This window comes from Myxine glutinosa, chromosome 5 (assembly GCF_964187855.1).
Source record: "Myxine glutinosa chromosome 5, kmMyxGlut1.1, whole genome shotgun sequence".
Lineage (NCBI taxonomy): Eukaryota > Metazoa > Chordata > Myxini > Myxiniformes > Myxinidae > Myxine > Myxine glutinosa.
In genome coordinates this window covers 172067983-172095444 of record NC_136265.1, presented here as the reverse complement: position 1 = coordinate 172095444, position 27462 = coordinate 172067983, and the positions used below count along the sequence as shown (strand labels likewise).

General features: G+C 43.1%; 1 protein-coding gene across 2 annotated transcripts; it reads left to right on the top strand.

Annotated features, from left to right (window-relative positions):
- On the top strand, nucleotides 1–26988 carry NRDE2 (NRDE-2, necessary for RNA interference, domain containing). Of its 2 annotated transcripts, none has more exons than XM_068115546.2 (18): nucleotides 1–309; nucleotides 941–1025; nucleotides 6498–6749; nucleotides 9134–9268; nucleotides 10346–10679; nucleotides 11902–12102; nucleotides 12737–12943; nucleotides 17691–17823; nucleotides 18058–18191; nucleotides 18328–18451; nucleotides 18586–18776; nucleotides 19527–19776; nucleotides 20090–20232; nucleotides 20385–21191; nucleotides 21825–21964; nucleotides 25852–25972; nucleotides 26202–26273; nucleotides 26572–26988. In XM_068115546.2, exons 1-18 carry the CDS (start codon nucleotides 234–236, stop codon nucleotides 26692–26694), a joined length of 3528 nt encoding a protein of 1175 aa, XP_067971647.2. In that variant the 5' UTR covers nucleotides 1–233; the 3' UTR covers nucleotides 26695–26988. The 2 variants fall into 2 exon arrangements, with proteins under 2 accessions (XP_067971647.2, XP_067971646.2); XM_068115545.2 differs by having other exon boundaries at nucleotides 18328–18463.
- Nucleotides 26989–27462: the final 474 nt, after the last annotated feature.

The following is a 27462-nucleotide window of genomic DNA, read 5'->3' as shown; positions in this document are numbered from 1 at the left end:
ACACTAAATGAAGAAGAAGATTAATAAGGAAGGAGAAACTTGATCGTTTGGTCTCGTCCGGTTATTTTTTCTTTCTTTTTTCTCGCTGGTCTCTCTCGGCGATGTTGATAACTCTCATGGGCCGCAGTGACGTGATTACTCCGCGGTGACGACGATAGCCAAACGTGATCTCGGCCATCGGGAACGCGAGGTGGCGGTCCCAGGAAGGACGCGGTCTCGAAGGAGACACCACCATGGAGGCTTCAGGGTCTCTGTTCCCAGCCTTCGGTTTCGCTGTTGCTGCGGCCTCCACGAAGCCTCCGGCTGCAGGTTCTGTGCTTGATGTTTGGACGTTTGGCCCATAATCCTCTTCGAACCGACAAATCGGTCTTCCCGATGCTGTTTACAGAACAATGTCGTTTGTAATCACTTATCATCAATCATGTAATTAAGACAAGGATCTATGTGAAATTCTGAGCAAAACAATGATTTTGATCAATTGATTTCCAATAGCTTACGCCTTACAGACTTTTACAACACTGATGATGATTATGCTGATGATGTTGATGATTATGTTGGTGTTGATGATTATGATGATGCTTATGTTGATGATTATGATTATTAGGTTGATAATGATGATAATGATTTTGTGGATAATGATTATAATGACGTTAATGATTATGCTGATGATTGTGATGTTGATGATTATGATGTTGATAATGTTGATGATTATGATGTTGATGTTGATTATGATGTTGATGATTATGATGTTGATAAGGTTGATGATTATGATGTTGATAAGGTTGATGATTATGATGTTGATAAGGTTGATGATTATGATGTTGATAATGTTGATGATTATGATGTTGATATCAAGTTTTAGAACACAATCCTAGAAGCGTTATTATGTGACATTTTAAGATTGTTATTTATTGTACTTTATTGATCTCTGACCACACAGATTTCGACTGGTTGAGAAATCAAAGCTTTGCGACCAAAGATTCTTTGATTTTGGAAAGAAGCCAAAGATCTGAAGATAATGAAAGGTACGATGATTGATATATTATAAGCATTACTGATTATAACAGTTTGGTGAACTATTTAATCAGATGCACTTACACCTTGAATGCTGCATTGGCAAAAGGACAAAATCTTAGTGCTTGGCACCCTTGTAGTGAGCGTGTTTGCAGTCGTCGGTCCGTTCCGGTTGCCCGGTTCCAATCCGGTGGGTCTCGTCTAAGCAACCGTTGAGGTCAGGTGAGTCAACGGCTCTGGGTCGGATTGCGGCCTTCGATCTCCGCTACCGTACCCGTTGGAACCGTTTAGACAGCCAAGCCCTGCTCCGATAGGCGATCACGTGACTGATCTAATGAGGCCAAACAAACCTGAGTCACATGATGCCATATTGTTGAAGCCAATCAATCTTTAACCAGACCTACCGGTATCACCAGAACAAACAGAATGCACCCAAAACCAAGTATATTTCAAGAACAAAATGGCACAAGGGAGGGAAACTAGAAGGAAGCAACCACAAATAACAGTCGAACAATAAATCAATACTAAAACCCTTACCCTTACCAATCCCACATGCCCATGGACCAAATGATGAACGGGGGCCTTAATTACCTAAATTAAAGGCCTTCAGACACGTAACACAGGAGAAAGACTTGGGGAAATCATAAGACACAGAGTTGGTTGGGCATATCCGAGGCAAAGCTTGGTAGGAGGTATCCGGTCCCAATGCAGTAGGCCTGGAGGACGTCCCGTGCTACTGGCTGAGGAGAGTGGGAAGACATAAGTTGGCCATTTACCTTGCCATCCAGCACAACGCACAGTATCGAGGACATTGCAGCATAAAGGGATCGGCACAGCATCAACTCTTCTTCTTTCCTGTGCTCTGGCCTTTACCTATTCAAGATGGTACGTCGCTCATGACGTGCCGTGCTCCTCCCCTCTCACTCACCATTCATTGCTGGTGGCTTGTTGGGCGGGGCAAACCCCCTTCTGACCCATCAGTCGCTGCTGACTCTGGCGGCTCGGTTGTTGCTGTTGGACAAGATTTACCTTTCCCTATGATCGCACTCAGGCCATACGAGCGCTAAGAAAAAGAAAAGACATTTAAGACAGATAACGTATAAAAACGTCAAATAAATGGGGTCAGACATAGAGTCCCTGTATAAAGAGAGTTGCGCCATGCGCTGACCCGAGATTTCTGGTCACGTGATTTCGTGGCGCCATTTTGTGTCTAACTTCACCGTGCGTGAACGTCAGCTTGGTACGGGAATGTTGTTTATTGCCAAACAAAATGACTGGTTGTTCTGCTTTTGGTTGTTCAAACCAATCTGGGAAATATAAGATGTATAGATTTCCAAGTGATAAAGTCAGAAGACAAATTTGGGAAGCGAAAGTCAGACGAAAGAGCTGGAAAGCAATCGACTCCTCGAGACTCTGCCAGGTAGGCCCACGCCACTTGATGATCGATGTTCAAAAGCAATTCTATCTGCTCGGTTTTTTTTTGATTGTCTGTCCGTTGAAACCCCTTTTAAAGGGAAGTGATTTGTGTTTGTTTATAATCTTCAAGGAGCTGACCAAAAATGCATTTCCGTGGGTAGAACCCTGCTCAATTTTTTTCGGGTAGTCCTAGCGGACCGCATATTGTCATTGATTGATGAAATGTCCCGGTACAGTGACATTGCCTGGTCTGTGGTTGGGTAGTCTGCGGGAAATGTCACTGTACTTTTTCAGAGGGAATTAATTTTGATTTTATAGGGGTGGGAAACCCATGGTCCGTTTTGTTTTCAGTTGTCTGTCCGTCCATTCAAAACTTATTCCGAGGCAAGTTATTTTTTTGGTTTAAAATCTTTAGCCTAATCGGCAATCATAAAAGCAATTTTAGGGGGGGACCTGCTCAATTTTTTTGCGGGTTGTGCAGCCATCCATACGTCCAAAATTTGACGAGTTATTGTTTGCTTTGTACAGTGCTCATGCGTCTTGTGGCATATTTGCTCAAATATTTCCCACCCCGGGATTTATGGCCAAATTGTAGTGATGGAAGATTTTGCACATTGGACAATCCCTATATATTTAACCTGGTGACAGCTATCGTTCCCAAAACATACAATATTTCTAGGTGATTAATGCAGTAAAACAGGTGTATTTGTGTACCCACATTTAAAACTGGCTCTGATGAAACCCACATCTGAAACTGATGGTGTCTCACTTGTGAGGAGTGAACAGAGTAGTGATGAGTCTCACTTGTGAGGAGTGAACGGAGTAGTGATGAGTCTCACTTGTGAGGAGTGAACGGAGTAGTGATGAGTTTCACTTGTGAGGAGTGAACGTAGTGGGATGAAGTGTTGGTCTGGTCAGAGTGTTGTATTACGGGCAGAGTTTTCTTACGGTCTGAATGTATGAATCATGTTCTGTACTGAATGTATGAACCAAGTTTTGTACTGAATGTTTACTGTGTTGGCCTCATCGTGTTCCTGGTGAAATTAAACAAGTTATGGTGAATACGACGTCGTATCTGTGCTTTTCCATATCTGTTCGACTAGACGAACCGTGCACACTGCAGGTATTTTTAAAAGTTTTTTCTCTGTTCAATTACGGCTTGGCGCAGTCGAAAATTAAGTGTTAATTAAGTCGCCAGCTATGAAACATATTAATCGATCAGATAATATCCATCAGAGTTCTGGGCAAGGGTGTAGTAATAAATGAACGTTTCAATCTTACTAGATGCCGATGACGTTTTCCTTATGTCAGAGACAGAAGCTGACTTGCAGCTTGTTAAATCATTACAATGGAAATTGAATATAAATGTCGATAAAACTAAAGTTGTACACTATAGAAATATGGCAATACCACGTACAGAATTTGTTTTAAGTGCGTTAGACTATATGTCGGCTGGAAGTCCTACACCGGAATTGCTCTCGGCACCCTTTAAAAAATATTGGATATGCCCACACTCCTTTCTAAAAGTTATTAAAATTCAGAGAACGACAGCATTGGTTTGTCTTACTTATAATGTTAGCTCTTATATGCAGTGTTGGCTTGTAATATGCATTGCCATACCACTTTTAATATCACCACACAGCTCTTTTTCACGGCAATAGCTGAGTTTTTGAGAAAACAAATATCACCTGTATGTAATAATAAGACTAAATATGTGTAGTAAAATTTTTTTTAGCAGGTTTAGAATATATCACCCCATATCGCGAATGTACATGTATATCTAATCCGACACACTTAGACACAAAATGGCGTCCAAATTTGAGTTGACACAACTCTCTATATACAGGGACTCTAGTCAGACAGGTTGGTGATTTTAAACGCACACAACAGGGGAGGGTGTACGTCTCAAACTGTACAAGATAGCGACGCATATATAATATGCATATGAATTCACCTCGAGGAGGGAAGTATGGGGAATCTACTCTGTGCTGATGATGAGCAAGAAACGCATCCATGGATTGATATTGTTACGGATCGCGGTTTAGATGTTATGATGGGCCGAGCGGATGGTCCAACCGCGACCGTTACAGGATCCCCGATTGGCCCGACTCCCCCAACGTTGACCAGATCGCACCACAGATATTCAATTGGGAAACCTCTAAAGCGACCGAAAGAGAAGGAAAAGAGAAGAAGACAGAGTACGGAGGAAGAACAGCTTTATTATACACACACAAGCAATGGATGGAAGAAGCAGTCACACAGTGAATCGTTAACTTATACTATTCAATTTACTTAACCCCAGGACAACATTCAAGACAGACGACGTTCACACTTACACAGGGGAAATTGCAGGCAGGGATGGCGGAGGTGGGTTGCTGGAGAGGGAGGCAGGGTCAGGTCCCTGCAACCGGCAGGGCTGGAGGTAGCAGCTCCCAATTCTTCGCGTTTTTGGCGGGAAAACCCTCGGTCGCGTCGACGCTGCTGATGCTGTAGACGTCACGCGCTGGCTCGGTCACACCTGCTCCTCTCCTTCTGGTGGAGCCGTCTCCCTCCTCTCAGCGCGTCTTTCCAAAGCTGGTTTCCTCTCCAAGTACCTCTCCTTTTTGGCTTGGAGCGTCTCTCATCTCACAGCTCACAGCTCAGCTCACAGCTCATCTCGCATGTCATCTCTTCTCTCATCTCTCATGTCATCTCTCATGTCATCTCCCGAAGCAGTCCCTTCCAGTCGCTTTTATTACTCGGGGCGGAATCAAGCCGCCGGCTGCGAGGGCACGCCTACCGGGTCGCTAACCGCGGTGCTGGTTGGCTGTTAGGGCTGTCCGATTCCTCCTTTGATCATGACGACGTGCCACGCCTGTGAGTTGGCGGCTCCTACCCCCCTCTTCTCCGAGATGAGCACATGGGCAATGGCGGCTTGCGGGATTGAACACCACTCGCACCGCTTTTGAAAGGAACTTTGGAGAGCGGAGATGATTGGGGAAATTGAAAGGGGCCTACGCTTATTTCGTTTGATACAATGCAGAGTCAATCTAGTGGGAAACACATATTTAGCCTACATAGAATAAGGAAATAAACTATTTAAAAAGATATATCGTGGCCTGTGTGTAAGTTTCATGGAATTAACTAGGAGGACGGCTGCGACCATTATTTACATTACGAGGGTGTTACACACAACAAAACCATACTTTTCACATTCGTTACACTTTCTCCAAAATTGTTACACTTCTCAAAACCGTTACCCTTCTCAAAACCGTTACACTTCTCAAATTCGTTACAATATTCTTCCCTAATGTGAAGATGAAGGGGAGAGGGAGCTGGAATTGCCATAAAGGCTTCCAAAGCGCTGCTCCTTCCTGGGGTGCCCGCAGCAAAATGACAAACTCACCATTTTGATATAAACATCTTGTTGACTGCCTTATTTTGTATGGACATCCTATTAGGCCATGCTGACTTTGTAGATCTTGTGATGATATTGGATTATAAACTTACTAAGCTCATTATATGTGTGTGCCAACCTGTAAATATTTTAGGATTTTCACACTATTTCTCAGGAGTTCTTCTCAGGAGTAGGATTGTTATTGCCTCCGCCACCGAAGGTGGATGGAGATTATGTTTTCACCCTGTCTGTCAGTTTGTGAACGGGATATCTCAAAAAGTTGTGGACGGATTTGGACAAACCTTGGTGGACATGTTTGGAGTGTGACAAGGACGAATTGTTTCTATTTTGATGAAGATTCTAATCCGGATCCGGATCAGAGAACTTTTTAAGTGATTGTTCACCATTGAGAGATACGACCAAAACGATATTCAATATAGCACGATAATTCAAAAAGTTATGGACGGATTATGATGAAACTTGGTGGATGAGTTGGTTAAGTGATAAGAACAAGCCGATCCGATTTTGGTTCCGGTCCGAATCCAGATCCAGCCTATCAGTGGGATACAAAACATAAACTGTTCAGCGTGGCGGAGATATGCGCTCTACCGAGTACCGTTCTAGTTATTTGTGAGATATTTCTCTGTGTTCTTAAGGTTATAACAAAAAATATATTCTTCCTGTTTCATAGATCATCTGAGCTTGACATAGGCTCAAGAAGTGATGAGAGTGATCATTCGGCATTGAATCAGCACCGTCATGAAAAGGGGAAGGACGTATCACAAGAATGGACGAAGAAGAAAAAAAAGAAGAAGAAAAAAAAGAAAAAGACGAATAAGGAGTTGAGAAAACGGCAACGAGAAGAGAATGAGGACGTAGGTTCTTCAGAAGAGGAAGAGCACTGTGGGCACAGGAAACAAGGAAACACAACCGAAGCTTCTTTGTAAGTTGTTCCATAACCCGCTGTTGCGCCTTTGGCAAGGCTGTTTACCCCAAAATAACAATTTGATACGTGAAGATCCCCAAAAGATCCACCTCTTCGCTTGCAATCTATTTCAAGTACGTACGTGATATGCATATGTTGCCAAAATTAATTGCATTTGAGTAAATGTAAGGTTTGGATGCTGTTGACTTTTGCAAGCATCTTTGAGCCACCTTCTGTATTAAATCTTAATGTATCGGGCCCCATGAGGTTCTTTGATTTGATTTTTACAAGATTTGTTGTTGAATTCCATCGTTTTTGCCATTTGTAATGATGTTGGCTTCACTTTGTGCAAATTTTGCACATTTTGACAGTATCTTTACTACAATTCACGGACCAGTGTGTATTTGCTACTTGTGAAAACCGACGATTTTGAAGTAGCTTATATTGGTTGGTCGTGTGCATTATTACTTGCCGGAAATGATTCCGGCAAGTATGTTGATCGGTTGGTTTGTCTGTCTGTCTGTGCGCAGCACTACGTCTACACCGTTGCACGTAGATTCGCCAATCTTTACACACATATTTGTCTTGCCCTGGAATAGATTGTGCCCAATTTTTAACTCTCTCGGCCCAAGGCCTCCATTATGACGTCATAATTTGATAATTCGACAAGTACAAAACTTCATCCAATCAAGATGCAATTTCTTGAGCGACATGAGGGCATAAACTGGTGGAGAAAAAATAATAATGATGACGTCATCGGTCACGTGGTTCGGTCGCCATCTTGGAAAAACCGGAAAACTTTGCACCTCTATATCTCCGAAAGTGCTGAATAGAAATAATTGAGACATGGCTCATTGTAAAGAATTCTCCTTGGGGAATAAAATATGTTAATGATGATGTCATTGGTGCCTCCATTATGATGTCATAATTCGACAAGTACAAAACTTCATCCGATCAAGATTAAATTTCTTGAGCATCATCAAGCACTAAATTAGTTGAGAAAACAAATAATGATGACGTCATCGGTCACGTGATTCGGCCGCCATTTTTGTCCAAAATGGCCGATTAAAAAAGTACATTCCGCCAAGTCCTTGGTCTCTGACCGATTTTTCATTCTGTCTGTCTGTTTGTTTGTCTGTCTGCATGTCAATTGCCTACAGGTCACAATTTTAGACCGATCTTCACAAAACGTCATGAAATGGTAAAGTTGGTCATAAGCAAGAAGTCTATTGATTTTGAAGTCAAAAGGTCAACAAATTTGTCAAATTTCTAAAATTGTCAATTTTCACCATATTGACTTGAAATTTGAAGAAGATTTGCATATCAGGCCACTGAATTCAACCACCAATTATTTTTTGGGGTCAACAAACCAAAAGATCAACATAGGCCAAAGGTCAACAACTTAAAGGTGAAATATCTAAAATCCTCAATTTTCCTTATATTGACTTGAAAATTGGATAAGATATGCATAATGTGGTCACTGAATTCAACCACCAATTATTTTTGAGGTCAAAAGGTCAACATAGGCCAGATTTCTAAAATCCTCAATTTTCATCCGATTGACCTGAAATTTGAAGAAGATTTGCATATTTGGTCTTTGAATTAAACGACCAATTATTTTTAAGGTCAAATTTATTTGTTTTAGTTACTTTGCATATATTGTGGTGGAGTGACGATTTTCTTGTCTTGCTTGTTTGCCGTGCTACTCCTACAGTTGTGGCCCGATTACATCCAGACTTGCTATGTTGGATCGGCATGACCCCAATTGGTGTACAGGGGTATTTTTATATTTGCCTGTGGTCATGGGAGATGGGGGTGGGGGAGGAGAGGAGGGAGGAACGGAAATTCTCTATGTAAATGTGTATTGTGTAGCGCTGCCTCCGGATAGGAGAGGGTGTTACAAGTCCACTCTTTACAGTACAGTATTCCTGTCCCGGGGACACGGTGTCCCCACATTTTCCAGTGCAGTGAGGTGTTTTGAATTATAAGCCGTAGGCATGTTTTTACTACATGCACATAAAAAAATGTTTTTTATAGAGCTGTATTGAACCAACCCAGGTTATTTTTATTTTATTTTCTGGAGAGATTGAGTCAGCTGACAGTTGCCTATACACCACCCAAATAAATGTGCGTCGGAAGAACGTGTTGCATGCTTGGAATAAGGTTGCCTGTAGGGTCACACTCTGCTGGTTATTTCGAATTGATGTTGATCATGGTTCACCATGACCATTTTGACTTTTTTTTTTTTTTTTGTAATAATTCTAAGAGTTTGTAATCGGGAGAATATATTTTAGCAGATTCCTCTTTGTGATGGTGCATTTTCCTGTATAATCTTACTTTTAGATGAATCGAAGGTTGTTGGGTATGATTGATATAGACTTTTACCAACATTTGTATTGAAGGGTTCCACCAGAAGGTGCGGTCCGTTCAATGTGGCTGGAAGAAACTGATCCTGAGTTGGGTCTGTGTTATGTGGATCGCAAGCCTGACTCGGCCAACTTGCAGTTTATGTCCATCTATCGTGGTCACATAGCCAGGTGGGTTTGAGTACGTGATACATCGAGTAGCAAATAAACTTGGTGCTATGACTGTCTGTAGCGGAGTGGTGACCCATCTAGGGTTGTGCTCCTTAGCCAAGGAAAAACTACCTTGGCAGCCCTATGTGTCTACTGACGTGAAAGTGGTGCTTGAGACAACCTGTGCAAAATGAGGCAACCAAAACTGTTCTATAACTGTGCAAAATGGGGCAACCAACATTTATACCAGGTTGTGTGGTCTTCCACTCCACTGTTTATCATTGATTTATTTTATTTTATATAATATCTGACTTTGGGCATCTGGAGCAGATGTATTTCTCATTCCATAAGGCAGTTATTATCTGCATGCATAGCGTAAAGTGGGGTTAAGCAATAGGTTCACTCTGTCTCTGTCTGTCTGTCTGCAGACATCAGTCTGTGATCGAGGAACCACTTAATTTACATAGAATTATATATTTTAAACAGTGTAGAACACGAATTGGAACACAAACCTGCAGTTTAGCAGTACTTTGGCTCTGAATTTTGGTAAATTACACGGAATCTCATCCAGATCGTGCATGTGCACAGAGGAGTAAAGTAATCTCACCTGCTTGGCAGTCAACAAAATTCCACACAGGAAACTTACTGTATTTAGGAATGGCATAAATGACACAAACAACAAGCATGGAGAACTAATTTAACGTGTTACATAGGGTGATGTAAAAGATGCTGGCTGCTTCAATGGTGTTAAATTTTAGATTTTTTTTTTTTACATCCTTTAAAATGTTTATTTTATTTATATTGAATTATATATTTGAACACTATATAACACAGATCACCTTCTTGTCATTTACAAAAATCTCCAGTTTTGCGGTACTTGGACAAAATATTACACCATCTCCACCAATCAAATTTGCCACTCACACCCTCAGCGTTTGTGGAATATTGAGATTTGGACAAAAACGTAGCTTGTCGGAAATATATAGCGTGCTCAGAAATGCAAAGCAAGGGTTTGAAAGACCCTTCTCATGTCCTTTTCCTCAAGACTGTGTGGGTTAAGGTGTTCTATGAACTTTAGTTTTATTCTCTTATTGGTAGGTACCAGAGATTGGGTGACTCCTGCTTGGGTCTGGACCACAAACGACAGCAGCTGCTCTGGAATACATCGAAGTCAAGAAAGAAACGATGGAAAAAGTTGCTATTGGGGTCGAATGAGCGATATTTCTCTGCCGGTGTCCTTCCGGTACCTAGAGAGGTGGTCCGGGCCAAGTTAGGCCTGTCCCTTCTACGGGAGTTTCTCCCTGTGGAGATGGGAAGTGATTGTGCCATGTCTGGAAATTCAGTTGCAAAGCTGGATGCACGTGACCTTTACACCTCGGCTACGGCGCTTTATTTACAAGGAAAGGGTCACAGTAGCGGAGGAGGACCTGAGGTATGGCCTTGTTTAATCACAGCAGTGTGATATTTTTTGACTTCTCATCAACTGCATTATGAGTATCTATCTGCATAATTACTCTCCATTTTGTATTTCATTTTGACCAAGGCTCTTGGAAGAGCTAGAGCAGAATGGAAGGGAACAAAATTGAAAGAGGGAAACACCAACAGCAGAGTAGAAGTGAGGTCAAGGGGAGGGAGAGGACATATTGGGGTGAACAAACGGAATTAAACAGCAAAAAGAGAAAGGGGACGTTCGGGATGAGCCAGAAAAAAAACTAACAAAGGAAAAGAGGTGAGGAGAGGGAAAAAAATAACAATAACCTTGGCAGAAGAAATAATGTGTATGGATATGGGACAACCTGAGTTTGTGGTGAAGTGCTGTCTTGAAGCCCTGGAGGAAAGAATGGTTCTGAACAGACTGGGGAAGTTGGTTCCACAGGCAATGTTGTTCATTGTATACCTAATTCGAATTGAGTATAATAGGACTGGCAGCATGGCCTATTGGTAAGTATGCACACTCGCCTCTAAGCTGTCTAGCCTGGGTTTGAATCCTGACCCAGCTATAAACTGTCATATTGGTGTTTCGCAGGCATGGCGATTCATCAATGTGTTTGCCATCTCTTGGATGGACGTTAAACCGGGAATCCCGTCAGCTAGCATTAGTTGGTGGACGTTAAAGATCCCAGTGTGTCCTTCACGAAAAGTAGGCAAGATATCACCGGCACCTTTAACAAATGACAAGTTTCTGCTTTTACCCTATAGGGGCAATGCACAGCGGCACAGCCATGTTCCCAGGAATGATGCAAACCAGTAGCCACGTGTTGCATAATAAACTAGAACGCCACTCAGTAGAGTGCATACTCCTGCCATGGGTGGCCACTGCTGAGCCCTATCTTCCAATGGTAAAAAATCCTTCAAAAAATTCCTTGATCCGGAATAATATCCTGAGCTTCACCAAAAACTAATCAATTCTTCCTTATCCCAAGGGCAATCATCCCACCAACTTTCATCCAAATCCATTCAGAACTTTTCCAGATAACTTGTTCACGAACACACACACACACGGACGGACACGATCGAATGCATTACTCCCACGAATTAAGTATAATTTTGTTATGTTTGCCTAATTAGACTGTTGAAGACACCTAGCTGACAAAATATAGCTCTGGTGGTGATCAACTATGCAGTAACATCCACAGTATGCCATCTTTTTACAGGAAAGGAAGCCTGTTAAGAAATTGACGACAAAGAACCTTGTTGCGGAAAAACTCCAAGCACGTGCCGAGGAATTCAATCGCCAATTACGAGAAGATCCGCATGATGTGGCAAGGTGGCTGGCTTTCATTCGCTTTCAGGACGAAGCTGCCCTGCAGGAAGATGAAGCCTCGGTTTATGACGGCTCGGAGGGACGAAAGAAGGCATGCTGATTTTAATGTTTTTCCGAAAAGAAGATTCCGCAAATACGAACAGTTTTTAACCTTGAGTACGATTGCTATGCCTGATCGGGCAGTTGGTTAGGGGCCATCTATTTTTTATGTATCACGCAAATATGATGTAAGTTTTGACCCCAAATGTTCAGCCCTGCCCCTACCGCACACTGTATGCTCTGTTCATGCCCGTTCCCTCCCATTGCATAACTCTTATCTTCTCCCACCCTTCTCGCCGCTCTCCTGCAACACTTCTCTTCCTTTCTTCAATTGTATTTTCTCTTTCCAACCATACTGTATTCTCTTTCTGTAAATTTAGATTTTTCTCTTTTTAGTCCCACTTTCGTCCTCACTAAAGTATACATAATGAATATATACAAGAATAAGTATCCTTACACCATTTAGTTTTGGTGGTTTATACAACGATGACCATTCTTGCAACCCGAAGGCTCGTCATGTTGAATCACATGTTGCTCAAGTCTGCAAGCCATATTCAGGAGAGCGGTTATGGTTGTAGCTCGTATTAAGATCATAGAATCATCATCCCAAGCTAAGATTGCTTTGTGACCACGGTGATCCAAGCATATTTGTTTATTGGATTTTCCATTTGTGTTTTGCTTTTCAGACTCGCTCAGCACTTCTGGAACGGCGCTTGGCCATTGTGGAACGGGCCTTGGAGGCAAATCCCAGCAGCACGGAGCTGAAACTGAGTCGTCTTGAAGCAGGGGCTGAGCTTTGGACTTCGAGCCACCTCGCTGGGGAGTGGAAGAACCTGGTTTTCATGTATCCAAACGACGCTTCCCTTTGGGCTCGTTATCTTATGTTTGCACAGGTTTGTGGAATTTTACAATGGGCAAGGGAAAGACTCTAATGGCTGCCAGCAATCTTGCCTGCATTAATATTTATGAGCTATTAATCAGTAATGCATTATCCAATTAATGTTCACAAATTATGTACAGTGCATTCAGAAAGTATTCACACTCATTGACTTTTTCACATTTTGTTGTGTTACAGCCTGAATTTAAAATGGATTCAACTGAGATTTATTTTTTTGGCACTGATCTACACATAATACCCCATAATGTGAATGTGGAATTTCATCTTTAGAATTTTTTCGGCCAAGTCTTTAGGGCAAAGCCGTCTAGAACAGTGTTTGTCCGTCTGTATGTATGTCCCCTCAAACGTATACCAATCTGAGTTGAGGATCTGGTCACATGACAGGGTGATGTGATTACGTCCGATGTCATTACGGCGATACGGCGGCTGACTCTCCACCCTCCGGCATTTTGATTCCAATTTCGTTCGGGCCGAACATATCGTCGAACCTGACATATATCACAATCGCCGTGCTCTACCTTTATGGTTTTCATTCAGTGTGAAACACAAACAAACCGATTGTTAAAATGACCATCAAATATTAAAAGTATCGGCGTTACGGCTCTTCCATCAAAATGGTACGTATAGGCCTAAGGCTTTATGCCTCACCTTCGGACCGCTTCGGACAAATTAAGTCCAGGTTTCTTAATGCAGTAGTGTATCGTTTCAGTGGTATCGTTTCCATAATAGTAATAATAACAATATAGTAAATATGACCATAACACTATAATCCCAATGTTGTGAATGCAAAGTTAATTGATTGAAGCGGTGTATGGTTCATGAATCATTAATAAGTGGTGTATGGTACTAACAACCACGGAAGTAAGGAATTCACCTCGGTTTTTTGTCCCCTGTCGCACAGCGGAGCGAAAGGGGGACTATGGTTTTCCCCTCTGTCCGTCCGTCCTTCCGTCCGTCCTTCCGTCCTTCCGTCCGTCCGTGCGTGTGTGCGTGCGGGCGTGCGTGCGTGCGTAAGCGAAGGACCGCATTCGAATTTGGTGTGTGGGTGCAACCCACGTCAAAATCCAAGATGGCCGCCGCCATGTATGTCTGATGCCATGTATGTCTGAACCTTGTGAGATGAATATCTTGAAAAATAAGCGAAGTACCAACTTCTAATCTGGTGTGTGGGTGTATCTAGGCATAAGGAAGAACGCTATTGAAAATTGGGTCGCCACGTCAAAATCCAAGATGGCCGCCGCCATGTATGTCTGAACCTTGTGGGATGAATATCTTGAAAAATAAGCGAACTACCAACTTCTAATCTGGTGTGTGGGTGTATCTAGGCATAAGGAAGAACGCTGTTTAAAATTGGGTCGCCACGTCAAAATCCAAGATGGCCGCCGCCATGTATGTCTGAACCTTGTGAGATGAATATCTTGAAAAATAAGCGAAGTACCAACTTCTAATCTGGTGTGTGGGTGTATCTAGGCATAAGCAAGAACGCTGTTTAGAATTGGGTCGCTACGTCAAAATCCAAGATTGCCGCCGCCATGTATGTCTGAACCTTGTGAGATGAATATCTTGAAAAATAAGCAAAGTACCAACTTCTAATTTGATGTGTGGGTGTATCTCGGCATAAGGAAGAACGCTATTGTAAATTGGGTCGCCACGTCAAAATCCAAGATGGCCGCCGCCATGTATGTCTGAACCTTGTGAGATGAATATCTTGAAAAATAAGCGAAGTACCAACTTCTAATTTGGTGTGTGGGTGTATCTCGGCATAAGGAAGAACGCTATTGAAAATTCGGTCGACACGTCAAAATCCAAGATGGCCGCCACCATATATATGTCTGAACCTTGTGAGCGAAATATCTTGAAAAATAAGCGAAGTACCAACTTCTAATCTGGTGTTTGGGTGTATCTAGGCACAAGGAAGAACGCTATAGAAAATTGGGTTGCCACGTCAAAATCCAAGATGGCCGCCACCATGTATGTCTGAACCTTGTGAGTGAAATATCATATCATAGCATGTTTTCTGCGTCTTCCACTTTGTCAACTCACATCACTGCCCCGACGGGGGACCGAGGCCTAACGCTTGTTGATAGCATGTTATTAATCCAATCCTTGTGGGGTATATGGATTACAGTAGATCTTCCCTGGTACTGGTAGATTACAGTAGCCTGGTGTTGGCTTAGCGGTTAGGGTGCCGGCTTGGGATCCTAGGATCCTGGGTTCGAATCCCGGTCGATCGCTGAATTAACGCCAGGGGGGTTGACTCAGCCTGTCATCCTTCCGAGGTCGGCAAATTGAGTACCAGCTTGCTGGGATGAATGATCCCGGTGTGTACCCCGGTTTAGAATAGGTGCACCGTATCCCTGCGCATCGTAAGAGGCGACCAAGGGTTGGCGTCAGGAAGGGCATCCGGCCATAAAAACATTGCCTCAAACAGGGAACCATGATTGTCATGGGGCCCGCAAGGCTAACCCCCGCTATAGCGGGGAAAAATTGCCTTAAAACGATCATTCATTCATTCATATTCCCTCAGTTCTGTAAGTAAAACTTACCTCATGGATGTCTTGATTCCTCCAAATTTCTTTGTTTAATGTTATAAACAGCATTAGCGACTGTTTAGAAAGCTAATCAAATGTGTTTGTGGCTTATAATATTTTACAAGCCCGGCTACGCCGCTGTTAGACTTTTGGTCTTGTTTATAAAAGAATTAAAAATGAAAAGCTGAAATGTCTTGAATCAATAAGTATTCAACCCCTTTGCTATAACACTCCAAATTGAGCTCACGTGCATCCAATTTCCTTTGATCGTCCTTGAGATGTCTCTACAACTTGATTTTGTCTACCTCTGGCCAATTCAATTGATTGGACATGATGTAGAAAGAAACACACCTTTCTTTATAAGGTGCCACATTTGACAGTGCATGTCAGTGCAGAAACTCTACCATTAAGTCCAAGGAACTGTCTGTAGAACTCCACGATAGAATTGTGAGGAAGTAGAGATCAGGGGAAGGGTATAAAACAATTTCTAGAGTGTTGAAAGTTCCCTAGAGCACAGTGAGCTCCATCATTAGGAAATGGAAAGAATATGAAACTACCCAGACTCTTCCTAGAGCCGGCCCTCCGACCAAACTGAGCAACTGGGCAAGGATCTTGGTCAGGGAAGTGACCAAGAACCCAATGAATAGTCTAACAGAACTACAGAGTTCCTTGGCTAAGATGGGAGAACCTGCTGGAAGGACAACAGTCTCTGCAACACTTCACAAATTGAGGCTTTATTGGAGGGTGGCCAGACAGAAGTCATCCTGAGAAAAAGGCACATGACAGCACACCTGGAGTTTGCAAAAACACATGTGAAAGATTCTGAGAGCATGAGGAAAAAGATTCTATAGTCTGTTGAGATGAAAGTTTAACTCTTTGGCCTGAATGGAAAGCACAACATCTGGCAGAAACCGAGTACAGCTCATCACCCATCTAATAGCATCACTACCGTGAAGAATGGTGGTGGCAGCATCATGCTATGGGGATGCTTTTCAGTGACGGGGAGTTGGAGACTTGTAAGTATAGAGGGAACAATGAATGGAGCCAAATACAGACAACTACTTGAGGAGAACTTGCTTCAGAGTGCAAAAGACCTTAGACTGCAACGAAGATTTACATTCGACCAGGACAATGACCCCAAGCGTACAGCCAAAGCAACACTGGAATGGCTTCAGTACAAGAACGTGAAAGTCCTTGAAAGTCCTTGAGTGACCCAGCCAAATCCAGACTTGAATCCCATTGAGAATCTGTGGAAAGACTTGAAGATTGCTGTTCACCGACGCTCCGCATCCAACTTGATAGAGCTTTAGCAAATCTGCAAGGAGGAATGGAAGAAACTCCCCAAATCCAGATGTGCAAAGCTGATACAGACAAACCCATGAAGACGTAAAGCTGTAATCGCTGCCAAAGTCGCTTCTACGAAGTATTGACTCAAGGGGTTGAATAGTTATGTAAATTAGATATTAATGTGTTTCATTTTTAATGTTTTTGTAAAAATTTCTTTAAACAAAAATTCACTTTGACATTATGGGGTATTAAGTGTAGATTTGTGACAAAACATCTCAATTTAACCCATTTTAAATTCGGGCTGTAACACAACAAAATGTGAAAAAGCCAAGGGGTGTGAATACTTTCTGAAGGCACCGTATTTAAGAAACCAAGAAAGAGAGATTAATGTACAGAACTAACAGCTAAACATCCCTTTCCGAAAGGCTGGAAATCACAGCACAGGAAAGATAGTTTCCCACTTTTCAACCCATAAGAACTAGAATTTGTACTTTCAGTTTGATGGTGCTGACAGGATTGCCGAGAGGTGCACATACTCGCCTCTAAGCTGTCTAGCCTGGGTTTGCATCCCTATCCAGTTGTAAACTCTCATCCTGGTGTTTCACAGGCATCAATCATCAATGTGTGTGCGGTCCCTCGGATGCATGTTGAATTGGGCATCCCGTCTGCCAGCATCCGTTTGTGGATGTTAAAGATCCCACGGTATTCATCACGAAGAGTAGGCGAACAATCGCCGGCACCTTGAACAAATTCCAAATTCCCACCCTAACCAGCAGAGAGGGTATTGCATCAGAGGCACAGCTGGGACCTCATCCATTGATGCTACCCCACAGCCTTGTGCTGCATACTGAAGAAGAAGAAGAAGAAGAAGAAGAGAGCTGATGGTGACAATGTTCAGTTATTCCAACCATCTCTCGCCAACAGAGCCACCAGTCCACCTTCTCGGTGTCTCGCGTGAACTCGCTGTACAGCAAGTGCCTGAGAACGTTGGCATCAGCGGTCGATGGTTCTCTGCTTTCCCACCCTGCCCTTCCTGGCACTACTGAAAGCATGTTTGGTGAGAGGCGACTGTTTGTCATACATGTATGACCTGTGTTCACCATTCTCTTGGTCCAGTGATGTTTATTTAATGTTATGCTCGCATTCTCGTATTATGCAGTTCATGTTTTGGACATCAGACTTCAGGAATAATCGACACCATCTCCCTCCGAACGTTTTCAGAAAGATCTATTCCACATTTCGTGCATTAATCCTCTGAACCTCCAGGTGACACGTGTTCCTTCCTGTGCAGGTATCTTCCTGCAACAGTGCCATTTCTTACGGCAAACTGGTCATGCTGAGAAGTGTGTTTCCCTCTTCCAGGCTGCTATTGACTTCAATTTCTTCCGCCCTGACAACCTAAATGATGTCAAGACGCATGGCCTTGTGGGTACTTTGAGATCGCTTCCTCCCTTTTTCTCACTTTTCCCTTCCTTGCACTCTTTCTTTCTTCGTGTGCTTAGTATCCTTCGGGTTTACTATTTTCCTTCATTTCATCATCCTAGTTTGTTCTCTTACCCAGGTGGATTTCTTTGAGACATTTTGGGACAGTGGGGAACCACACTTCGGTGAGAAGGGAGCTCGAGGCTGGAGCGCCTGGATGCGGCAGCAGGAGGGAGGCGGGTGGGTGTCGCTGGACCAGAAAGGTGTGCGAGCAAGTGTGGTATTTCTCCTCGTACAAATCTTCCTCGTCCATCTGCATCACCAAAACCCACGCTTCGTGGCCGTAGTGCCGAGTCTCGATATTCCTCATCGAGTGAGTTTCTACTCTGGCATACAGATGAGGGAGATGAAGCGAGCGAGGGAATGGATGAAGAGGAGGAATTGGGGTATCGAGGAGATGAACGTGAACCCCGCTGGCAGGTGTGGCTGAGGCTTGAGAAATCCCGTGAGAGGCGGCACTGCATTCCATGGCGCCCGGATGTTGGCAAAGGGAAAAAGGAAGAGGACTGTGATGACCCTGATCGCCAGGTATGGATCGGTGTTGTTAATTCACTGATGGAAGCACTCGTGGTGGAACGAAGAATTATGATGGAAGGGAAAGCAAACAAATATAATGAATCGATGAAAAACGAAAAAGCATCTCAATGCAAAGCCTGCCCGTGTAAACTTTGTACTCCAACTAAACTTTATGATAACGACAGTTAAAAAAATTGTACCTTTTATTAATTTGTGTGCTCCATATTCTCATATTAAAGGTTTGTGGAAGATTTGAAGACAAAAGCTCGATTGGTAAAAATGTTAAACAATAAAAAAAATGGACAGACGCACCGAATGGTAAATAAATAAAGAAACACGGAAGCAATTAAAATAAAACTAGGGTGAAGAGGGCTATTTATAGTTGAAGAGGGCAAAACACACACACACACACACACACACACACACACACACACATACACATACACGTATACACACACACACACACACACACACACACAAACACACACACACACACACATACACACATATATACACACAGACACACATATACACAGACAGACAGACACACACACACACACACACACACATACACATACACGTATACACACACACACACACACACACACACACACACACACATACACACATGGTTGCAAAACCCCGTCTCCTGCTGCATGGGGGGATGAGCTAATATAAATGTAACGCTCAAGTGAGTGCTTGTTTGTATTCACCCTTTTCACTCCCATTGCCCTCACATCTCTCGCTGCCTTGCAATATCAGGTCTTGTATGATGACATCGGAAAGTCACTTTTCACCTTGGAAACCAAAGAGCTTCGTTTCCGCCTCGTCTGTGCCTTCCTGTCTTTCCTTGGCATCTCGACTTGTTCCTCTCGTGACCTTGCAGCCTCTGCTCTCGATGACCCCATCGTCATCTTTAGCCGAGATGACAAAGGCTTGCTGACTGAGGCCTCCATGCTGATGGGCACAGGACGGCTGGATTTTGTTTGTGACATGAGCGATGCAGTTGGAGGTGAGAAAAAGGGTTGGGTGTACACTTTTTTTCCCCCGCACAATTTGTCAGGATATTTTATTTTGGGTGTCTTTTATTTTTTCCTCTCTCATCACGATTAATGCTCAGGTAAGATTGTTATTATTGCAGTGCGATGTGAATTTGAAGATAAGATGCAGGTGTATGAATTCACCGATTTTGAAAATCGACTTTTGTGTCGCTTTAAGTTGCACTCCATTTGTGAGATTACTAGATTTACAGTGTGACTTTGAGCGCATTATAAAGGACAATGTTGTTGGAATGCACGTTGATCGTCGTCGATGCGTTCTTGTAGGAACATGGGCTGGTGTTGAAGGCCGGAGGAGCCAACATGCGGAGGACTTCATACGTGGTGTGTTGGAGCAAGCCATACAGCTGTTCACGGGTGATGAGCAGGCCGCCATTGCTTTGGCCTGGATGCAGCACGAGAGATTAAAGGTTAGGAAGATTGCTTTTCCCTCGTTTGTCCACAAATATTATTTTGCCACTGAAGGCCCATGATAATTTGAGTCTATCGACCAGAATGATTCACGATAAGGGATATCGAAGAGGGGAGACTCGAATATTTAAGGTTTATTTATCATCTGCAGGTTGAGCTGTCCCAACGAGCGTCTGCACAGCGCCGTTCTCGTGTCCTGGGAAAACGTGCTCGCCGCCTTGCCAAGACTCTCCTCAAACAACCGGCTCACCGCAATCGCCTTCCGTTATGGCTGGAAATGGCCAAGTTGGAGTGGGTGCTGCAGGACTTTGGCTCAGCACGTCGGATACTTGATACAGCACTTGGTGCTGCCCTCAAGGCCAGTAGTGCAGCAACAAATGAGTTGTGCGCTCTGTGTCTGTGGTACGCCAAGATGGAGCTGGCCTCAGGACCGCCAGCTGAAGCCTTCAATCGGACAGTTCACATCCTAACTGCCGTTGTAGCGGAAAAGGGAATGGCCTACATGCCATCGTCAGGGCAGACAAATCCTCCGCTTGCGGTGCTCAAATCACGCAAGGCCTACGAGCGAGCATTGGAAGTGGCATTAACATGTGTGGAGGTGGCTCCTGTGGATGTATGTGACAGTGTTTGGCATCACCCTAGTTCTTATGTCCTACTTGTGTCTTGCTTTGCATTCTTGCAATATGCATCAATGGGACCCCTGGCAGCAGATACCCTATTTGAAAGCGCATGCGAGCAACTCCAGAAACTTTTGGGTGCCAGCATGGCGAAAGAGAAGCCCACGGGGCGAGTAGCTCGTGACTTGGAAGTCCTGGCTGAAGAGAGAGCAGTGTTGCTCCGTTATCATGGCGTCACGGAATTGACATCCCCACGTAGGCTCCTACGTAAGGCGTTGAGTTGCGCAGCAACGGCATTTCCTTCCAATGCACATCTCCTACGGCTGTACGTACAGTCAGAGGTACGTCAGCACGGGGGTTACTGTTCGCTTGTTTGGTGTTGGAATTCAGATTATCGACGTGAAATCGAATCTGGGTTTTAAAATCCCAGATTCGGATCGAATCTGGGTTTTAAAATCCCAGATTCGATCGAATCTGGGTCTGGGTGAAATCGAATCTGGGTTTTAAAATCCCAGATTCGATCGAATCTGGGTCTGGGTGAAATCGAATCTGGGTTTTAAAATCCCAGATTCGATCGAATCTGGGTCTGTGTGAAATCGAATCTGGGTTTTAAAATCCCAGATTCGATCGAATCTGGGTCTGGGTGAAATCGAATCTGGGTTTTAAAATCCCAGATTCGATCGAATCTGGGTCTGGGTGAAATCGAATCTGGGTTTTAAAATCCCAGATTCGATCGAATCTGGGTCTGGGTGAAATCGAATCTGGGTTTCGCTTGCATCGAGGATTTAAATAACACAAGTTTGTATGTTGTCTCGAGTTTCCTTGCATTGCTGAGTTTAGCACTACTGCAAAGGTTGTTGTCATTTTCCATCATGTTTCAACCACTGTTGTGAAAGGCCGTCATCAAAAGAGCAGCAGGTACTCCATGTCTATGTCTCCCTCACTCTCCTCCTTCTTTTGTTTGTATGTCGTAGACAGAGGGTCCTGGGCTTGGCATGGGCTCACTGCGGCGCACATTCTCTGAGATGACACGTCGTTCTGACAGCATAATGCCATGGTTGTTCTCCTTGTATGCCGAGATGGAGCGCAAACGGGTGGTGGAAAATGGTCTGGGGTCAGTCTTCTGAGTTTACTGGTCGTTTCCTCCCTCCCTTTCAATTGGTCTATTGTTCGCACTTGAAAATATTGCATTAAATTATAACATGTTCTCTTAAATGTTTTTTCTTTATTATTATTATTAATTTAACTTGTTTTCTATCTCAGCATTAGTCTGTCCATCCCTTTGTCGAGGAAAAAATTCAATGTCCTCTCCGGGTTGAATAGGAAGTGTTTAATTACTTGGAGAGATTATCAGAAACCAAAGCAATGACAAAATAAACACAATTAAATTATAAAAGAAACAGCACAATGATGCAACAAACAGCACAACAGGATCAATCTCCGAATCTCTGAATTAATGCTCCTTGAGTTCGGTCTGATATAGGATTTTCACACAATGCTATGGGATGCAGGATGTGGGGTGGGTGAATGTGGGGCAGAGCCACCTCATCTATTTCGAGGTGATTGATGTCTTGCGTCAGCTCTGTCCCATGAGAATCAAAGGAAATTGTGTAAGAGTGCAAGAGAGGACAAGACGTCAAAGAGAGAGGAGGAGTCTTGTCAGAACCCAGAACTACCCCTTGTGTCTCATTGATTACCCCTTGAACTACCCCTTGATTGATTGTGTCTCATTCCCGAATTCCCTCATACAAATCTTCCATTAGGCCAAAGGTCTGTTTACCTTTTGTCAACACAGATGGCTGTAAGCATTGTACTCTGTGTCCTTGTCCAAGGTTAAGCAACTTTCTTTCATTATTATACTGTCCCTTTAACTTAGTCATGTGAAAAAGTAAGTACACCCCATGTAAGGTTTTGACTTTTTCAACATATTTCAACATACAGCTATTTGATCTTCATTTCAACAATATTGACAGATAAAGGTGATACAATACAACAAATATCATGAAACATTTACATTTTGTAGTCCATTGTATAATTTAAATAAACATAAATGCAAATTTCGCATGTGGAAAAAGTAAGTACACCCTTGGCTCTAATAGGTGGTATTGCCCCCTTTGGCAGAAACAACCTCAAGTAGGCATTTCTTATAACTGTCTACCAGTCTCTGACATCGACTGGGAGAAATTTTTGCCCACTCCTCCATGCAGAATTATTTCAGCTGTGTGATTTTTGAGGGGTTTCTTGCATGCACAGCTCGTTTCAAATCCCCCCACAACATCTCGATGGGATTTAGATCCGGGCTTTGACTTGGCCATTCCAGAACCCTCCATTTCTTTCTTTTCAGCCATTCCTTGGTGGATTTACTGGTATGTTTAGGGTAATTGTCATGTTGCAAGGTCCACCTTCGGTTGAGCTTCAACTTTCCAGCAGATGGCCTCACATTAGCCTCAAGCACCCTCTGGTACAATGAAGAATTAATAGTGGAAATCTATGATGGTGAGCTGTGCAGGCCCTGATGCAGCAAAGCTGCCCCAAACCATAATATTTCCACCACCATGCTTTACAGTTGGTATCAGGTTCTTGTGGTCAAATGCTGTCTTTGGTTTTCACCAAACATGTCTTCTGGTACTGTGGCCAAATAGCTCTACCTTTGACTCATCTGTCCAGAGCACATTGTTCCAGAAGTGCTGGTCTTTGCCGAAGTGTTCATTGGCAAACTTTATTCTTGCCCTGATGTTCTTTCTGGACAGCAAAGGTTTCCTCCTGGCACACCTCCCATGTAGATCAAATTTGTGCAGCCTCTTTCTAATGGTAGACTCGTGCACTTTGACATCAACAGTGGCAAGAGCTACCTGTCGGTTCCGTGATGACATTCTGGGGTTCTTAGAGACTTCTTTCAGCATTTGCGGTCTGCCCTCGGGCTGAACTTGCTGGGGCGGCCTGGCCTGATCAAGTTGGCAGTTGTTTGGAATCTTCTCCACTTGTAGGAGATCTTCCGGACATTCGAATGATTGATTTCAAATTGTTTGGAGATCTTTTTAAATCCCTTCCCAAACTCGTAGGCATCTATAACCTTCTTTCTGAAGGCCTCAGAGAGCTCTTTTGATCTAGGCATGGTGACGCCGCACACTTCAACAACAAAGAGCAAACCAAACGAAATGTCTGAGGTTTAAATAAGACAGGTTCCTCCAAGATCCTCTCTAACGATGTTCTAATCATTTGCACCTGAGCTTTTGCACCTGATTCTAATTTTAGGTCTTTGAAGTGGTGGTAAATGTAGGGATGTACTTACTTTTTCCACATGCGAAATTTGCATTTATGTTTATTTAAATTATTCAATGGACTACAAAATGTAAATGTTTCATGATATTTGTTATATTATATCACCTTTATCTATCAATATTGTTGAAATGAAGATCAAATAACTGTATGTTGAAATATGTTGAAAAAGTCAAAACTTTACATGGGGTGTACTTACTTTTTCACGTGACTGTACATATGTAACCTAGGCTTATATACAATATATGTCCTTTAATCCTAATAGTGCCGAATAGTACAAATAGTGCGACTATTTGTAGCTGTGATGGAGGTGCTGGCTCAGAACGTAAAGGCGGGTTTACCGTGGGAGTTGTTGTATGCAGATGATCTGGTGTTGATTGCGGAAAGTATGGATGGACTGAAGGAAAAGATTAACAAGTGGAAGGAATGTATGGAGACAAAAGGTCTGAAGGTGAATATCGGAAAGACGAAGGTGATGGCAAGTGGTAAAGCATGTGGTGAGGTGGAAAGAACTGGGAAGTGGCCCTGTGCTGTGTGTAGGAAGGGTGTCGGAGTGAACTCCATTCAATGTACAATGTGCGCTGAGTGGGTTCATCAAAAATGTAGTGGTCTGAGAGGGTCATTAACCAGTGTGGGAGCTACATTCAAATGTAAGGTGTGCACAGAGGGAGCTGCAGATGGAGGAAATGTTGAGTTGGATCTTGGAGACGGCATGAAGCTGGAAGGTGTGAAAACATTTTGCTACCTCGGAGACATGCTGAATGGAGAAGGTAGATCAGACTCGGCAACGGTTGCTCGAGTGAGATGTGCATGGAAGAAGTTTCGGGAATTGAGTGGCGTGCTGATGATGAGGGGAGTGGCGTTGAAGCTGAAGGGAAAGGTGTATGCTGCATGTGTGAGAAGTGTTATGATTTATGGGAGCGAGACATGGGTAATGAACGTAGAGCAGCAACGAAGGTTGGAAAGGGTGGAAATGCGAATGGTTCTACGGATGTGCGGAGTATCGTTGAGAGAGAGGAAGACAAATGATGAATTGCGAAAGATGATGGGAATAGAGCCTGTGAATGATGCTGTGAAGAGGAACAGGTTGAGATGGTTTGGTCATGTGTTGAGGAAGGATGAACGTGACTGGTTGAGAAGAGTGATGGAAATGAATGTAGAAGGAAGTAGAAGACAGGGAAGACCGAGAAAGACTTGGCTAAAGATGGTGGAAGAAGAAATGCGGGCAAGGGGGTTAACAAGGAGAGATGCAGAAAATAGGGCAAGATGGAGAATATTGTCATGGGGACCGCAAGGCTAACCCCCGCTCTAGTAGGGAAAATGGCCTTTAAAATGCATGTTGTTGTTTGTTGTTGTAATCCTAATAGTGCTAATTCCTCATTAACTCCATTTATATTGATTTATATAAAGGATAAATGCAAGTATAGCTTTTATACTTGTTTATTTAATAGCAAGCTCCGAGCATTGTCAATCCGCCGGTCAAGGCCAGGTGCCTGGCATTTTCTGTTCCAAGCAGAGCGAGTGGCTTTATAAAATATAATTGTCCGTGGCTTTTTCCCAGCAACTCGGTTTTGAACTCAACTTCTCTTCAATTAGATTTCAGAATTAAGTGATTTAAATTGCTCCTCCACACGGTCATCCTTCCTTTTAGGCTTTTATATCCTAATTCTTATCGGTCATTCTACTACTCCTCCTCCTGCCCTTTTATTTCACCGCCACCAGCATCTCGCTCCATCCCGAGACCGGTCTGCAACACCGGATACAAGCTCTGTTTGAACGTGCTCTTGAGAAGCCTAGCGCTTCGGCCTGTCCTCTCCTGTGGAGATTCTACCTTTACTTTGCAGTGAGTTAGTGCTGGTACTTCTCAACAATCACGGTCACTTGAGAGAGCATCGCCACGACAGTTGATGCTGTGGGGGTCCATGATGTCATTGTCTGTTTTTCACATTGTTTTTAAAGGAAGGTTTACATTTTTTTTCATGTCTTTTGCACGTTTGTGTGCTTTGCCGTCACATAACATGAAATTAGGTGCAAAATATTTGTTTATTTTCTTCCTCTTAAACTGAAATCAGGCGATGCGAGGGCAGTCGGAAAAGGCTATCGGGATCTTCTACCGTGCTGTGCAGGCCTGCCCTTGGGTCAAGGTACGAATCAGTCTAGAAAATGCACACTTTGCAGAAATTCATCATTAGAATATCCAGTGTTTTGGTTGAAAAGTATAATAAGTATAATTTTGAGAGATTGTCACAAAGTTCTGAGTTTTCAAAAATTAACAAAGAGCTTCTCAATGATGCTGAACTGTCATTGGGGTATGTATGTATCTACGTATTGAGCAGCTAGCTTTTGCTCATCAGAGACACGAGGTTTACCTCAACGCCAGGCTATCTCCATGGTTGGATTCTTCATTGCCCAGCTCACTTTATCTTGGACACATCTCCACAGGTGCTGTACTTGGATGCTGTGCGGTTGTTTCCGGAGCGACTTCAGGAAATGGTTGACCTCCTCACTGAAAAAGAGCTTCGTGTACGTCTTCCTCTGGAGGAATTGGACATTTTGTTGGAATGATAACTATTAGCAGGCCTTGATGGAAGAAGTTTGATGCTGTGAAGCAGCAAATGTTTGCTTCATTCGTTTGTGCGGTATCATGGGATCTTTGGATGCGGGGAGGGTAATTTTTCCGATGGGTATCCAAAATGGAAGGACCTTCTGTACCATTTCTCACCTTTTCTTTTTAATTAAAATGTCTTATCCCCAAAGCTTCATTGATCCAAAGAACTGCAAATCGGCTGATCCTGGTATCGTCAAACATGAACAAGGCTTGTTCCTTGTCTGTACAATAATAAAATGCGCCTATTTGTTTTTTCTCTTGGTTTCTTTTCTTGATTCTGCAGTCTGTAAGGCTTTTAACAGAGCCACAATTCATGGTGTTGTCAATAATCACGAGTAAATGATTCTCTCAGGGCCTATGATGTGAGTACTATGCGAATGAGAGTTCTGGGACTCACCAATTTTACATTGAGGTGAATGGGGAAAGTGATAAAACTTTCTGACCACTCAAAATGTTCTTCTTTTTTTCCCCTTCCACTAACCATATCATATTGGGTAATACCTAAAATTGATTAATTGTCTACTCTGGCTAATATTGAGGACGTGAAAGGTCCAAGGCACAGCCCTGTTTGATGATATATCATACTGGCTAACAGCTCTGTTTAACCCAGAGTTCTATTTGCTCTGTCAATAGGGCCCATGCAAACTATAGACTCATAAACACGAGTACTCATATACCTCTTAGAACTAAAGCTCTTCATTTAAAAATCAAGAATCAATGTATAA

Bases quoted from the DNA above. Each gene is read 5' to 3' on its own strand.
- NRDE2 (XM_068115545.2), top strand. From the start codon at position 234: ATGGAGGCTTCAGGGTCTCTGTTCCCAGCCTTCGGTTTCGCTGTTGCT. The intron at 1,026-6,497 runs GTACGATGATTG...CCTGTTTCATAG, and splicing joins AGATCTGAAGATAATGAAAG to ATCATCTGAGCTTGACATAG. The intron at 9,269-10,345 runs GTGGGTTTGAGT...TCTTATTGGTAG, and splicing joins TATCGTGGTCACATAGCCAG to GTACCAGAGATTGGGTGACT.